We start from the raw sequence: 15,901 nt of genomic DNA, 5'->3' as shown, positions 1-15,901 counted from the left end.
AATGCTCAGTTGGTAGTAAGGGGCTCAAAGTGTGCCAAAAAAGAACCTGAACACTCTTACACCACCAGCAGCAGCGTGGACCATTGATACAAGGCAGGATGGATCCATACTTTATGTTGTTAACGCCAAACCCTGAACTCACCACCTAAATATCAGGGTACAAATTGAAACCCGTCACGTCAGGCAATATTTTTTTAACACCTTCTGTTGTCCAATTTTAGTTCCTGTTCTTAGGTAACAGGACTGGCACTTGGTCTGGTCTTCTGCTGCTGTAGCCCGTCTGCCTCAAGGTTCGACATGTGTTCACAGATGCCTTTTGCACACCTTTGTTTTAATGAGTGGTTATTTGACTCACTGTTGTTCCTATCAGCTCAAAGTAGTCTGACCCTTCTACTCTGACGTCTGGTATCAACAAAGAATTTTCACCCAGAGAACTGCTGCTCACTGGATATTTTTCTCTTTATTGGCCCATTGTCTGTAAACCCTGGAGGTGGTTGTGTGGGAAAGTTGTAGATTAACTGTTTCTGTAATACTCAAACCAAACCGTCCGGCACCAACAACCAAGCCACGTTCAAAGTCACCTTTCTTCCTCATTCTGATGCTCGGTTTGGGCTTCAGCAGGTCGTGTCTACATGCCAAAATGCACTCAGTTGCTGCCTTGCGACTGGCCGAGTAAATATCAGCACCAAGAATAACGTAGCCAGGGACTGTAATATAATTTAGCAATCCTAATAATAGAACTAATCAGTTTTAGTATTAGGATTAAGCAGCAGGAAACTGATGCATGGGTGGAGTTAACAATTCCATCTATCGCTCCAGTGTTACAGATACTAAAAATGTTAGCTGACAGCCATCAACCACTTACAGAAACTAACAGGAAAAAACTGGAAGAGAGAAAAATGAGTTTGTATGAGCGAGCTTAAGACTTTCTGACACCTTTTAAGGCTATTTTGAGAAGCAATTTTGCAAGAAACTTTACAGGGAGTCTCTCTTTTCCTCCACAACCCTATGTTTAATATAGTTTGTGTTTGGAGGCTTAAACTTTACACGGCCAACGAGGGGAGTCTCCTGTAAACATGACAAACGGTATGAGCGGTGATGTTATCAGTAGTTTATTGTATGTTAATTCCAACACATTCAAAATGGAAAGGAAGAAAGAAAAATAAAATAAGGACCTAAACGTTAAAAAAAAAAGGGGGAAAAAAAGTCTCCACCTACAACAGTTTTGTAATAGCAACAAGGGTAAACACAGTAAAATGAAGATGGCAGCCAAATGTTTACCACACTTGCTAAAGCCAAGAAGATACTTCTATTTCCATTAAAAAAAAAAGGGTTGGAATGATTTACAATGAGGATCCATTAACTGCACTTTTAAATCACAGAAAAATAAATTAACACTTTTTCTTCCTTTTTCCTTTCGAGGATCCTTTAAAGTTTCGAGAGGGATGAGTCGTTAAAGACCTCAGCGAGAAAAGAATTACCCATCTATAAATTTCTACCTTCGAACGTTTTACCACCACTGACATGGAGAAAGCACGAGATCGGTTTGAAAGCATGATGGCTCTTCACCACTCTCTTCATTGACCGTTGCTGTAAAAAGTATGATTGCAGTCAAGTGCCCGCGTTAAGCAATTACCTGACAAATAGACATTTGGTGGGGAGGGGGTGGGTGGGCTGAGGCACTCGAGGACCAAAGAGCTGTCATTTTTCTGCAATGTTAGGTCAAAAGCTGTTACCAAGTTTAGTTTAAAAGCCATTTCCACATCTGAAAACATACCACAAAATTACCAAGCATGACTGTGAAAATCTACCTTGACGATACCATACTTATTTACCACGTCTTGTTTCAACTGCGAGTGAGAAGGAGAGATTTCACACTAATTACGAAGAGCAATTTCTTTTTTGCAGCCAGATGAGAAATTTGGAGAGGTTGTTGTGTTGAGACTGACGAGATTGTCCCAGAAATGTTGGAAATAGTGCAAAACCACCAGACAAGGAAGACCTCATTAGTATATTTGTCAAGAAAAATGCTACATCATCATTTTACTTCCCGTTTCAGTGCAAGATAACAAAAGAAAAAAAAAAGAAAAACACGTTTTCCTTTCCAGCCGAAACCAAAAGGTCTTCCCTCCCTTAGAGTGGTAACAAAAAAAAAAAGAAAGAAAAATGCTAATGGACAAGGAGGAGCTGACATGTATGGCATTCAGATAACTCAAAATATGCACAGTGAATAATCAGCATATGAAAATACAAATGTTTTAACGCTAGAAAAGTGAGTGCAGTTATTTGCTTGTCTGTAGGCTGGAGGGGACCGACGAGCCCCACGCATACAGATCTTTACAAAAATTGTTGCTGAGGAAAAAAAAAAAAAAAAACAACAGTCTGACAACTTGTGAGTCCAGGGGTCAACCCGATTGCTGCCATGAGTCGATCAAAACTACGGCCAGTGTCTGAATTTTATTCTGAGACATCGCCGAAGCGTCAGTTCAATGAAATCGTGGTCGTGCGGAGCTATGACCTGTTAAACCAAAAGACCAAGAATTCACTGCCACCATTTTTAATGTACCTTGTTTTTTTTTGGAGGGTGAAGTTCTTAAGATGTGGGGCTGCACCTCTTTGCTGTTTTAACAAAACAGAGCATGAGGCCCCTATTGTCTCTACAAAACCCACAACACACAATTACAACAAATGTACAAAACTCACAGCAGATTATCTGTAGTAATAAAACAGTATGGAAAATGAAATATGCACCTGAAAAACAAATCTTATGAATACTGCAAGTATTTTTTTTTCCCCCCCAAAATCTGCTCTCAGCAGATACCAGTTCAAAAAAAAGAAAGAAAAGAGCAGCTGTGTAGCAGCCCCAAACCACTTTTAGCTTTAGTAAGACTGGAAAAGGTGAAAGAGAAGGCACCATCATGCTTTTATCAAGTCGAGAGAGAAATGGATATACACAGAAAAGCGAAACATACAGTAAACTATGATTTTTGCTGTACATTTATTCAATTACTCCGCACTTAAGACAGGAAGGGAGGGAAGAGGGAGAGAGGTGTTGACCATCGTAGTTTCGCAGTCTAGCTGGCAGGACTTAAAAAAAAAAAAAAGAAAAAAAAGAAGAAAAAAAAACCTAAACACTCAAGAGGGGATCAAGAGGGGAAAAAAAACCCAAAAAAAAAACCAAAGAAAGAAAACAGAACAAGAGCAAGCCGCCATCATTATTACTCTTCTATTGTTCAGCTTTGTTTCTCATTTATCCTTTGTTTCCTCACTCATCGGGTGTAAGTCCAGGATTAGAGGATTTTTTTTTGATTCATAAATGAGAGAAAAGTGTCATGTAGATTTGTTTATCTTGTCCATCCAGCAGTAATCGAAAGGTTGTTTTGGGTCAAAAATGTGAAAAGTACATTGGTCACAGCCGACAGGCTGCGAGTGAGGCCTGCCCCGGTTAAGTCGTATCGCTTTGAGACAAAACAGGTCTCTCCAGCTGCGTCCCGAGCATGGATGTCAACGTAACATGACAAAAGTACCCATTAGTGCATATTGATGAGAGCATTATGCAATTTTGAAGCAGTGGTCTCTCAAAAAAGAAAAAGTAAAAGGCAAGCTTTCCCCCCAGGAACTGCACAGAACTTTGCATCTCACTCTTCTCGACCTGTGACGGGCAGAAAACCATACCATATAAAATGTGCAATAGAGGGGAATTCTTGAAGCAGCGCCCCAGTTAAGTCAAGGCATATATAATCTCTTTTGATGGGCTGTATTATTGTGGTTAAGTCTCATCAGTCCCTCCTAATGTGGCAGATTACTCCTGGTTGGTTTGCCTTTTTTTCCTTCTTCTTCTCGCAAATTTACAAATTAAAGTCTGCGAATTCTTGAGAAACCTGAAAAGGATGCTCAGCTCACAACTAATAAGCGACATTTTTTTGTTTGCTTATTTTGTTTTGTCTATTTCACAAACAAATGGTTGACAGGCTGTGTCACATTCCAAAGCATAGAGGGAACAAAAAAAATAAAATAAAAAACCAAACAAAAACAAATATATACTTTTATACATGAAGATTTCTTTTCGTTAACGAGAACGGTTGAAGATGAAGAACACGATACTACTTCCACACTTGAAGTGAGGAGGGGCGCTCTTTTCAGCGACGAGGGGTCGTGAAGCGGCCCTCTCCCTGGCCACTGGAGCCCCTTCCAGAGCCCATGCCGGGTTTGGGGGCCATGCTACCACGAGGCGGCGGTCCCCTTCCATCACGCATCATCCCGCTTCCCACGACGCCTCGTGAACCTCCAGCACCCCGATCGTTGCGCCTCATGTCCCGACGTTCGTCTCCCCCACGGGTCTCTCGTTCACGCACTGCTCTCGTCTTCTTCTCCTCCACGTTCAGACGCACCTCGCCTCGAAACATGATGGGCTGCAGGGAAAATTAAGAAGGGCACGGTCAGTTTCACTTTGCTCCTCTCCCAGACTATTTAAGCATTACTCTCCAGGTCTGTTTCATTCAGGTGGCAGCGACCCAGAGTGAAAGGACACTGGTGAGATTGACATTGCTGCCAACTTGAAAAGCGTGTTTTTAAGGTTTATCCTTACCACCTCACTGACCAATAAAACCCCACTATTACCTGCTACTGTGTAATGGCATCAATTTCGATATCAAATGCAATTTCCTGGATTTTTCTTGTCTCGTGGGCATCACTGATAACCCCAGCCTCAAACAGCAAAATCTTTCCCCACCCCATAAAAAGGACTCTTGAGCATGTCTGCAGGACTGGTTGAGGCAGAGCTGCCATTTTTGTTCACTCCCTGAAAATATGATTCTTTACACCTGCACTTATGCGTCTGTGTGCTGGATCTTCTCCACTGTGTCAAAATGGCCACTCTTTAACTTGAACTCCAATTTTGTTAAAGAAGAGGCAAAACCTTTTGACTGGGTTTGGTGGTGTGCAGACATTTTGTTACTGTAGTCCCCCAATTTTTAGTGGGCAGGCATAAGGTAGTGCAGAGACTTCAGGGAATTGCAGTAACACATCTGCTTATCGTCTCATCATGGATTCACAGAGAAAACAAAACAAACATGTGCTAGGCTGGATGTCACAGATTCAGGATTGGACACTGATAAAGACCCATGATGATGCTTGGCATGAAAGTTGGGCCAGTTTGACAGCAGAGTTGTGTTTTGTCTGTCAGTGGCTAATTTGCAGATGCACTAGTGCAAGCAGTCAGAACAAGATTTTTCACAGAGCCATCAGGAAGAGAACAGAAAGTCTGAAACCAGTCTAGACACGCTCAAGGAAAAGACCCTTGAAATTTTTTCCTTTCTCTGGGTGGAGACACGATAGCAATTTGACTTCGTCATCTTGCTTTCCTCTTTGCATATTTAAAATCTCAATATGTGACTGACAGGACAAGGGATGCAAACAAATATATCACAGAAAACAATGACTTATGTTTCAATCAGTATGTATTCAATCTGAGCACGTAGGTGAACCCTAGCATCAAATGAAATGTAGCAATGCGTGTCACCAAAATCCACCACCAAATGAAACAAAGTGGGTAATGAAATGTTGATACATGCCCCTTCTACCTTGGCCCCCAGGATTCTCTGCACAGGCTCCGAATCGTCAAAGACAACAAATCCAAAGTTAGGCAACTTCCCACCAACGCCCTTGGTGTTGATTCGCAGTTCCACCACAGTTCCATATGCTGAAAGATCAGGGGATAAATTTAAAAAATAAATAAAATAAAAAATTCATCAATTTTGAATATTTTTTTTTAATGTGGAAGAAAATAAATATATTAAAAAAATAATTATATATATATTTAAAAGCATACTCATAAAAAACTCTTTGAGCTCGTTTTCGTCAATGTCATGTGGAAGATTGCCAACAAAAAGCTGGTGGCTGTCAGGGTACCGAACAATTCGCCTGCTATCCATGTCACCAGACTCTGAATCGCCCCTGCTACCTGCAAATCAGAACAACAGGCAATGAAAATGTAGAATCACACATCGGATCAACAACTGAAAAATGTTCTCAGTAAGAAATAAAACAAGTGCTTTAAACAGTAATATTTACCTTTGTTCACAAAACTCAAGTGCTGTTTTCCTGTTTGAGAGTCTGAAGAAGCAACGCCATCTAAAAAGCAACACAGACGTACAGATAGTATAAATAAACCAGATTTAAACAAAAAACCAAAACAGAGGAATCTTCAATCTGAGGAGGTCGGTGTTAGCATTACCAGATCTGGGACCCCGTGGAGTGAAGGGTGGTCTGTCGCGAGTGCGCTGGTCTCTGGGGCGAAGAGGTGCCGTCTGTGTCTCCGGCTTTGCATCGGCTCTGGGCTAAACAAGGCAAATGAGAAATTAATATCATCTCAGCTTTATCTAGGATCAGACAGAAATCTGTCCTTTTGTGCTTGGGCTATATGTCATTCTGATCTTTTCCTGACAAAACTTTTCCTTTTTACTGGTTGTTCAACATATTGGTTGTTAGCATTCAAGCGGTTGCTTCAGGTTTTAAAGAATTGCTGAATTTCCTCCATATTTTCCTTGAGGAGACTGCATATGCTGAATATGCCTGGTTCCAAATGAAAATTTTTATTTTGTTTGCCGCATGAAATCGGAAAAGTCCAAACACGTGTTAGTGTCCTTTTCAATGAGCAGAGGTCATTCACACATGTGTACCAAAGTTATTGCTCTTCTTCATCACAAACATTCAATGTGATGCACGTTTGAAATGAGCACTGCAAGAGACTTCTAAGAAGGGCCTACACCTATCAGAGGGGCACCTACAGTATCTCATTATTAAGGTTTAATTTACAACAAGCTCTCTTGGTTTTTAAGTTAATAAACTCATGGTAGTTATTTACCTGTGAGCTTGGAGCCTTAACAACATGGGGTGAGATTCCAGAAGAGGTGACTGTGCCAGAAGGAGGCAGGTTTTTACTGGTCACCAAGGCCCAGGAGAAAGGCTGTTAGGAGTACAGTAACGCATCATTAGGGCTACACTGATAATGCTCAACAGCCACACTGTCATATCAATGTTTGTAACTTTGATTAGAGCGCATTAGTGCCATGTGGATTCTGTATCGTCCTGCTCTGTGCATCTTAACATTACAAAATGCATTGTTTTTCCTTCTGGCTTTAAAACTGGATCACAGTAAAGTTGTTATTCTCTAAAATGTTAAATGCATCACTTTAGATTCAATGAACTTGTATTGCCCCTTGTAATATGAGATGGAAACCACTAAGAAGTAATTTCTCCTCACCTTGGGAGGCTCCAGGGTGTTTGGTGGAGACTCCACAGGGACTGGTGAGGGTGCCTTCTCCTCCATCTCTTCAAGAACCTTCTCCTCGACCTCGGGCTTCGTCTCCTCTACCTTGGGCTCTGGTTCGGGTTCCGGCTCTGGCTCTGGAGCTGGTTCTTCCATGGGCTCTTCAACTCCATTGCTGCAGACCACAAATAAGGAAACATGAAACAAATGTGTCACCTCTGCAGACGGATCATATTTGAGAGACTTTCATCTTACATTTGATTGCACCGAGTTCTAATCAAGTTCTGCGTACCTGACGGGGTGAGGTTCATAATAGGTGCTGCTGTTTGGGCTTTCCTGAAGTGGTTCAGGGGAAGTCGGCCTCTCCTCTGGCTCCTCTTCAACCTCCTCCTCCGATTCTGCAGAAGCAAAATAGTTAAAAAAAACAAACAAAAAAAAACAAGAGCACTTTAAAATATGAACATCTACTTAAACTCACTAGTTTTAAGAAAAAGAAAAGTCACTCATGAAAATCTCACCCTCATCAAGCTCAGCTTCGGAGTCTCCAAAAACCTCATCCTCATAACAGAAGATGTCATTGTGGACGTAGAACTTGTTCGCCACTGAACCCTAAGAACATGAAAAAAAAGAAGAAAAGAAAAACTGTTTAATATTTATACACAAACGGCACATGTTACAGTACTTCATGTATATCTTTTCAATTAGGCTGGTCTTGTGTAGCCCTGATAAGAATTTATTAGTCTTTGTAGGTTTTCAGTCATCCAGGTCATGGTGGTTTAAGGATCTTGGAAAGAAAGCAACTGTACTTTTCATAAGTAGCGAGTTTCATAAAGATATTCATCAATTATTCAGAACTGAAGATGCCTCTTGGATGAGAGGTGAAATGTCATCACAAAACTTCTAGTCGCTTTCTTTCCAAGATCCTAACACTATTTACTTATTCCCTTTATTGTGAGGCCACTTTGAGACAAGTGGGAGCACCAAGAGGTAGAAGCACTCACCTCTGGAGCAAGCACAAACGTTTGCATGAACTTCCTCATGGGTTGACCATTGTTCGACAGTTCTCCGAGGACTTGTACCACCACTCCATCGCTCAGTGTGGCATGAGCATCCACGTGCCTGATCTTTGTGTGGCATTCACTAAACTGCAGCGACATGACCTTCTTGTGGATTTCCTAAAATATGCAGGGAGGGGAGAAAAAAAAAAAAGAAAAAAGAAAATGAAGGAACTAGGAAAATAGGAATCTTATTTCTAGACTCTCAAACTTTTAATTACTAATTTGGCAGGTTAAAAATCAGCAGAATTTACCCAGTGTGTTTTAATTTTATAAGTATACATCAGCTCAGGATGCAAGATGGTATTTTTACCTCTGGTAGTTTAATAATACCATTTTTTTTACTTCCCCATACATATATTCTTTGCAGACAGCGACTTATTTAAAACGTTTAAATTCCATTAAAATGACATTTCACTAAAATTAAGTATTACCCCATTAATGAACTGGGGCTACAGTACCTACCGCTTGCCCATACACTGCTTCTGCCAACTTTCCACTTGGGTCGAGCCCTCCATGAACGTAGGAAGAATTCCGCCCGTAAAACCTAATCGCAAGTTAAAAAGCATCATTACCCATGCACAAATTTCCCATCAAATAGACTGTCATGTAAACATTTTGCAATTACCTGTGCAGAAAATCTGGTGCTTTGTTTAAGAGTGTGTAATACTGCCTCACAAACTCCCGCCCTACAAGCAGGGGACTTGGCTTCTCCATCACCATTTCTTTGGTAAACAATATTAAGTGCTGAAATGAAAAAAAAAATAACAACAAACAAAAACAAAACAAAAAACGACCAGGATTTAGTTATTATACCGTGAAGAGCATGCATTTAAACATTCAGTTGGTGATTACACATACCCTAAACCACATTAGAAAAAGTGAAAATATTTAGTTTGTGGAAAAACATCGTGGAAAGCCTACCACATAATACTTAAGATAACTCAATACTATTAAACAACACCGTGCATAACTAAAAAAACAAAAACAAAAACGGCCATATATTTTTAGCAACACTCAAAATTCCTCCACTAGGATTACATCTGCATTTTACAGGACTGGCTTAAGCTAGGCAGTCATAATAGAGTGGCAACCGAGTGACGGACACAGAAAATGAAGTTCAGAATCAGTTAAAGCGCATCGTGCATTGTTTGCGGTCAGGCCATTTTAAGGAAGTCCATGTTGAGCACACGCAGTTGCAGTGCCTGAGGTAAACATGGATGTATCTGAGCAGCAAGTACAGGAAGTACAGAAAGGTCTCCTCTTTGCTAGAAAAGCGCTTCGTTTTCGTCGTCTAGGCCCACGTTTCATCAAACCAACATTAACTCCATACCAAAAGCAAGACAGTTGACTGTTTAGCTGGCTGGCTAATACACTAGCCGACATTCAACTGCGCCATCACGTCTATCCAATGAGACAAAGAGGGAAACCAGCTGATGATTAAAAAGGGAAGCTAGTAGTGCAGGTGCTCGGGTTAACGAGTGGAGAAAGCCAGCGAAACTACCGCTAAATTGAGCTGCAACTATACATCACGTTCATGTGTTATATCTGCGTAACCATATGTAGATGAGTGGCCTGCTATAAAGGGCCTTTTCGTCTAACCACATTTTGTCATCATTCACGTTTATCACGTTAACAGACGGATCCAAAAACAGCACCGTATGTGCGCCAGTTCTAGAAGATTAATGAGCACTGAAACGTTAAGCTGACACACGTTATATAGTGGACTGAATGAATATGAATGCCACTACCGGCCTCTTTGCTGTCACCGTAAACTGCTAACACGAGCCCAGCAAACTGAATCGAAACTCAGAGCCTGCGACACTGCTAACTGGCTAACACTAGCGTTAGCTGACTTGTGGCGTCGTCGTTTTTTCTTTCGACAGGGACCACTTGTTCAGACAGCGGGCATATTTCATTTACACGCAACCCTGGAAAACAGACAACATCCACACATACATACAACTAGCAGGCTGTTTGAAGGCAGAGCTCGGGTAAATCAAGCCGACCTGATGTTAAGCCCGGCGTTAGCAATGGCTAAGGCATTTGCCATTGTAGTTAACCAACAGAGAGGTTCCACTACTGATACTATTCACTCACTCTTTTAAAATTTGTTACAAAGCCCAAGTAAGATAAAGCTCCCTCACACTTCTATTAGCCAACGCCTGAGTGTCCAGCTATTATCAATGAAACAAGTTAAGAGCTAATGCTAGCTCTCAGAGACAACAAAGGAAGACGATTTAACTAACTTGATTCAGAGTTAAAACGTCTAACCACACAGCTAATGTGGAATATTTGCACAATAATGACACATTTTAGTCGCCAACTCTGAATTATTACTGGCTGTAATCGATTGGAATAGTTGCGGTGTAACTACACAATGCAGCTAACATTAGGCTAGCTGATGCTGTAACCATTAGCTTAGAGGAATGCTAACTTACCTTGTGAAAGACCTATCTATGTAGACAGAATGGTGTGTAATAAATAATTATGAGCAACCGACTGTAAAGGGTTCTGAATTACAGAAAATCCCAAATGAGATACTGTGCGATTTCCCACGCTGCTCTCACTGACAGTTTATGATCTCTGCTCTACCAGAGATTGAAGATTTAAAGCGATAGCTTCGATTTATTGTTGTACCCCTGCAATCCGGGGCTGGGAACCCCCATTACACAAATTCAGCCAATGGACTGATTACACTGGGCAACAAAGAGAGTGACGTCAGATAAATAACCACGCCCCTACAAAACTATCCGCAAACGTGTGGAGCGTAATTGAAACGGTACTCATGGACAGGAGTGTTTTTAAACTCTTTAGTTGCCCTGCATTGAGGTTTTTGCGGTGTTTTGATATCGTCTATGTTGATATATACGTAATTGTCTGTAGCATGCATACTGCATGCATAATAACATGCATACTGTATACTGTTTAAACGTGCATATCAAATCCATAATTCTGTGATTACAACGCATTCTTTTGGTAAAAATCTCATTACAAACCAGTTCTAACTGTGAACAACTTCTTCTCCTTATTCTCAGCTGTTCCATTTAGGGGGTCCACCTCTAATTCTCCTTATCACTAGTATCCTCTTCTGTCACACCTACCCTCTGCATGTCCTCCGTTACATCCATGAATCTTTGCATATTCAACAGTAGCCTACTCTGTCCAACATATACACTATCCATCTTCTTCATATATCCGAATCATCTCAGCCTTGCCCATTTATCCTCGTCTCCAAACTGCTCAACCCGAGTTGTCCCTCTGATGTACTCAGTTTCTATCTGGTCGCTCTCAAGAAAATCTCAGCATCTTTAGCTCTCCCACCTGTACGTTGGTTACCTGTCGTTTTCTTAGTCCCACCATCTCCAAACCACATATCATAGAAGGTCTCACTACCATGCTGTAAACCTTTCCTTTCACTTGCCACCACCCTCTGTTCTCTGTTCTAGGTATTTAAACTCATCCACCTGCTCCCTATTCTCACTATTGATTACAGTGTTGTCTGCAGGCATCATAGTCCATGAAAACCCACCTGACAACTATAGAAGAAACTCATCTCTATCAGTCGAAAGATGACATAATATTTTTCCAGTACACCAGGGCAGGACCGTTTCTCAGTCAAAGTTGTTAGTTTATTTTGATTTGTGTGCACTGACTGTTCTGCTCTAAGATGTTTACTGTATGTTTCTCTGTCTTCGGATTAATTACCTGTGGAGACAGAGCAAAAGAAAGCTTTGTGAAACTTAACTGAGACTTGACACCAAAAGTGAGGTTATTTAAACCGATGAAACAACAGTGAAGCATGATTTCTGACATTTAACTCTATCTTTGATTTTGGGTTTCCCAAAAGTGGATATTAAGCACCACCATGTGGTCAAACAGGCTTAATGCCTGTTACTGTGGGACATTTTTTTCTTTGCTGGTAAAAAAAATAAAGAAAGAAAGAATAAAAACCTGCACAAAATGTAGGGAAAGGTTAAAAATAATCAATCTTGGTTGCTTGGTGGTTGATATATGTGTTTTGTCACTGACGTAAATAGAAACAAAAGCTTGATTTAATACTTTTACAATGTTTCTTAAAACAGTTTGGTTTACTAAATTTAGGTGAATAGGCAAAGTTTTGCTGATTTGATGTTTTAAAAAATATATAAAGTTAAAGTCGAAATAATTATTTTGTAAGATGGGTGACTTGTACATTTTTAATATCTACAATCTGGAAATCAGACAAGCTTGTTTTTTTAATATCATACATCTTTGTTTTTAATTTAGGATGTATAGTGCAGAGAAAGTCAGAGCCTGATCATCGGTGCATTATACATGTAACACCTCCATTATCATGGCTTACTAGAGTGCTGGAAAGACACAAAATAAAAAATCTGAAGTTGCATTTTTTTAACCTCCAAAAGTATTGAGAAAATTTTTTTCCATAATGTTTGGACACATGAAAACACATAATACAAATTAAATTATATAGTAACTAACAAAATGGAGAGCAGACCGTAGGTTAACATCATTACCTAACTAAACAAAATTACTGAAACCATGTTTGTTTGTGGAGTTTGTTTTTAAATATGTGCTTGAGATTTTAGAGTTGTTGTTACACCCATGTATAACTACAGAAGCCCAGTGTGAAAGCACGTTATTACCAAAGGGTCAGCTTGACCAATTTACGGCCATGATCATGCATTTTATTTAGAAGCTAAAATGCAGCAGATCAAATATAGTTCCCGCTGATTTTGACGGGTTTTTTTGTTTGGTTTGGTTTGTTTTTTGCATGTGGAGCACTGAAATTTCTGACCTCCTGTCAGTACGCTCCTCTTAGCCCAGTGCCTTGTTGCCATAGCAACCACAGACCCAAACACGCAGCTCTTGTGTAACTTTATAAATAAAACCTGTGTTACATTTTCAGTAAGTGCAAAGCTTACTGGTTGTTAAAAGAAAGCTAAAAAAAAAAAGTTTTCAAATAAAATTACAACTTTTTTTCAAATTCTGAATTCTGGGTTTTACTAATTAAATACAACCCTACACCTTTTACACGCTGTAAATCCAAACAGTGAAATCTTGTTAAGTTTTATTAAGACATTGGGGTTAAAAAAATTATATCAATTTCATTTTTAAAAAAAAGTTCCCCCTGTGGTATTTTCCATCCTTTACTGCGACGCCATGACTTCTACTGTAACCCGAGTCCAACCCAAGGAGTTTTTTGGGGAAGAGTAACAAGAACAAGATGGCTGTCCCGGGATGAGAAAACTATATTCTTTTTTTCACGTAAACACGGCATTTTAATGCAGCGGACAGTTCAGTCCAAATACCTGTTTATCTAACAACTTTAACCACTTTAAAGGCATCACTTTGAAACGGACGTCGTTTTTCACGGGACTTTTCGGGAAGTTTCTAACGGTTTGTTGAGGGTGGAAACTACTGCATTAGCTATGAGGAGCAGGACATCGTTACTGAGATCTCTTTACCGTGAATTTTACGCACACGGCAAGGTTTTGTGATCTCATTCAATTGGCCATTTGACTAATTTTCTGCTTTATTTGTTTGGTTGTTTTTTTAAGGCGTTTAACAGTTTAGTTTGTCACCTCTGAAAGCTTCAGTCACTGCTGTTTATGGGTAACATTTAGCTTTTTCGCATGCCCGCACCATATTATAATAACAAAATACATAAATAAATAATAATAATAGCTGGACCATGAGTTCATCTCGAGTCAGACCCCAGCAGCTGCCTCAGAGCCAGGCTGCTAGGTCGGCAAACAAACTCGACTCAAGTGAAGGGATAGAGATGGAGAACATCCAGCATCAAGACCTGGGTCTCGGTGGAGTCGTAGGCACCCCGTCCCCACCTTCGCGACAGGCGTGGAGCCGGGATAACCCGGGTTTTGAACCAGAGGACGAGATCATGGAAGCAGACTGGCCTCAAGCGAGTCCCGGGAGAAGGTCGGCGTCCACGACCTCCGGCAGCAGCTGCAGCAGCAGCGGTCTGGGTAGCTACAACCGTGGGGGCAGCAGCACCAACATCCCCCGAGGAGGACTCTATCCAACCCCGACTTTGGAGCAGCAAGACAGGCATGGGCACCCCAGCTGTCTGAAGCAGATACTCCAGAAAATCAGAAGTAGGTGACGATTTTTTATTCTTATTGTAAAGAATAACGCCAAAAAAACTTGTACGGTTCACTGACAGTCATGCTATTTTTTTTTTACTAAGTGTTATTTGTGTTTTTACTTTGTAACTGTTAATAAAGACGATGCACGCATAATAAAAAACAATACTTTATTTTCGTCCATTAAAGTAAGGAATCACATATATGTTTGAATTCTGTATGACCACCGCTTTCTTCTCTATTGTTATCAGTAAATCTGAGTTCAATAATTGCACTAATATTGTCCTGATGTGTCATAGCCTTTATTTATCTCATGTATATAAGGTTTTATGCAAAGATGGAAGCCTCGAGTGTTGTCACTCTTCTAAACTTTCCTGAGATAGTTGCACATTTTGTCTCTGTGTAAATGTTGCACGTTAATAGTTAACTGTTTCCTTTGTAGTTCTGTGGGGCACAGAGCTGATGGAGGAGAGTGACAGCAGTCGAGAAAGATACCTCAGGAATGTACTGAGGGAGATGCTCACATATATCGCATTCCTGATCACCATCTGTATCTGTAAGTAAACATGCGAGTCTTGTTGTGTCCTTTAGGAGTAGTTCCTCAGAAGTGACTTATTACTTTGATCATTATTAAGAAATACTTAGGAGATCCCCCTGATAGATAGCATAAATTAAGCTCCAGATAACAGTTGTGGACTGAACTGAGAGTGACTCATGGACAGCTGTTTAAAATGTGGCATCTGTCCTGTTGCTGAAAATTTACTTTCCATACTCACAGCTTAATGAGTCTGGCAGAAAATCTAAATTTCAGCATTTGTCAACGGGCATAAATTCAAAAAACAGCACAAATTTCAAATGGCAAAAAGAAGTGGCATGTTTGGGAAGAAAGTTAAAATAAAATAAAAAGAACTCATAGTAAAGTTTTCCCTTCTCTCTTCTTGCTGCAATAAAAAATGCCAAAGTGTGGTTTAGGGTGGATCAGGAAATGATTTCCTGGCAGACACCATTAAGGCTTATTTTGCCAGCCTGAGCCCGACTGTTAAAGGCATTTTCCAGAACTACTGAAAAACTGCAGAGAATAATAATGCATTACAAAATTAAAAGTAGATTCAGCCTAATTTTGAATTTAAATGTTCATAGGGTCCTTACACAGTCAGAGTGCATGTAAACTGTGTCATTGATGCTGGTGCTAATAGAAATTTCCTTCTCTTTCCTGTCATATCCTGATTTGTTCTGCAGTGACCTATGGGATGGTGAGTGTAAATATGTACCATTACACCAAAGTCATGTCTCAGCTTTTCCTGGACACGCGGCTGTCTGCCGGGGACCCCTCTACTTTTAGGAGCCTGTCAACCATGGAGGATTTCTGGAAGGTAAAGTGTAACATTCATCCTGTCGTTGATGTCTTTTACTTTTCTGCAGTTTTGTTATCATTTCACAACATCTCAAGAAAGGAAGGTCATGTTTAAAGG

At 40.3% G+C, this 15,901-nt stretch overlaps 2 protein-coding genes across 6 annotated transcripts in view; one reads left to right on the top strand and one right to left on the bottom strand.

Annotated features, from left to right (window-relative positions):
• Nucleotides 1-1,096: 1,096 nt before the first annotated feature.
• On the bottom strand, nt 1,097-10,970 carry g3bp2a (G3BP stress granule assembly factor 2a). Of its 4 annotated transcripts, none has more exons than XM_086295483.1 (13): nt 10,767-10,968; nt 8,954-9,072; nt 8,791-8,872; nt 8,272-8,445; nt 7,789-7,879; nt 7,563-7,668; nt 7,265-7,445; nt 6,866-6,967; nt 6,236-6,338; nt 6,073-6,132; nt 5,831-5,962; nt 5,574-5,701; nt 1,097-4,412 (listed from the first exon to the last, which is right to left on the bottom strand). In XM_086295483.1, the coding sequence occupies exons 2-13, from the start codon at nt 9,046-9,048 to the stop codon at nt 4,140-4,142; spliced, it is 1,527 nt and encodes a 508-aa protein (XP_086151609.1). In that variant the 5' UTR covers nt 9,049-9,072; nt 10,767-10,968; the 3' UTR covers nt 1,097-4,139. The 4 variants fall into 4 exon arrangements, with proteins under 4 accessions (XP_086151609.1, XP_086151610.1, XP_086151611.1 ...); XM_086295484.1 differs by having other exon boundaries at nt 5,583-5,701; XM_086295485.1 differs by lacking the exon at nt 6,866-6,967 and having other exon boundaries at nt 10,767-10,970.
• Nucleotides 10,971-13,494: 2,524 nt separating this feature from the next.
• Nucleotides 13,495-15,901, top strand: part of pkd2 (polycystic kidney disease 2) — an 11,102-nt gene continuing 8,695 nt past the window's right edge. For both annotated transcript variants that reach the window (XM_086295480.1, XM_086295479.1), the window contains exons 1-3: nt 13,495-14,441; nt 14,872-14,985; nt 15,669-15,802. In XM_086295480.1, coding sequence (XP_086151606.1) covers nt 14,021-14,441; nt 14,872-14,985; nt 15,669-15,802 — 669 coding nt within the window. In that variant the 5' untranslated portion in view covers nt 13,495-14,020. The remainder of the gene's footprint in view (nt 14,442-14,871; nt 14,986-15,668; nt 15,803-15,901) is intronic.

The sequence above is a fragment of the Aulonocara sp. 'chitande type north' Nkhata Bay genome, linkage group LG6, assembly GCF_057382095.1.
Source record: "Aulonocara sp. 'chitande type north' Nkhata Bay isolate Kocher_YH1m ecotype deep benthic linkage group LG6, A_spYH_male_GT1.1, whole genome shotgun sequence".
Taxonomy (NCBI): Eukaryota; Metazoa; Chordata; class Actinopteri; order Cichliformes; family Cichlidae; genus Aulonocara; species Aulonocara sp. 'chitande type north' Nkhata Bay.
Note: the sequence above shows the minus strand (reverse complement) of the source record. Positions and strands in the feature narration are given on the sequence as shown.

What these genes read in the sequence shown, in the direction of transcription:
- g3bp2a (XM_086295483.1), bottom strand. Translation starts at nt 9,048, where the DNA reads ATGGTGATGGAGAAGCCAAGTCCCCTGCTTGTAGGGCGGGAGTTTGTG. An exon ending in ACACCCTGGAGCCTCCCAAG is followed by an intron (nt 6,968 to 7,264) that starts GTGAGGAGAAAT and finishes TACTCCTAACAG; the next exon opens with CCTTTCTCCTGGGCCTTGGT. An exon ending in TTAAGGCTCCAAGCTCACAG is followed by an intron (nt 6,339 to 6,865) that starts GTAAATAACTAC and finishes TGCCTTGTTTAG; the next exon opens with CCCAGAGCCGATGCAAAGCC.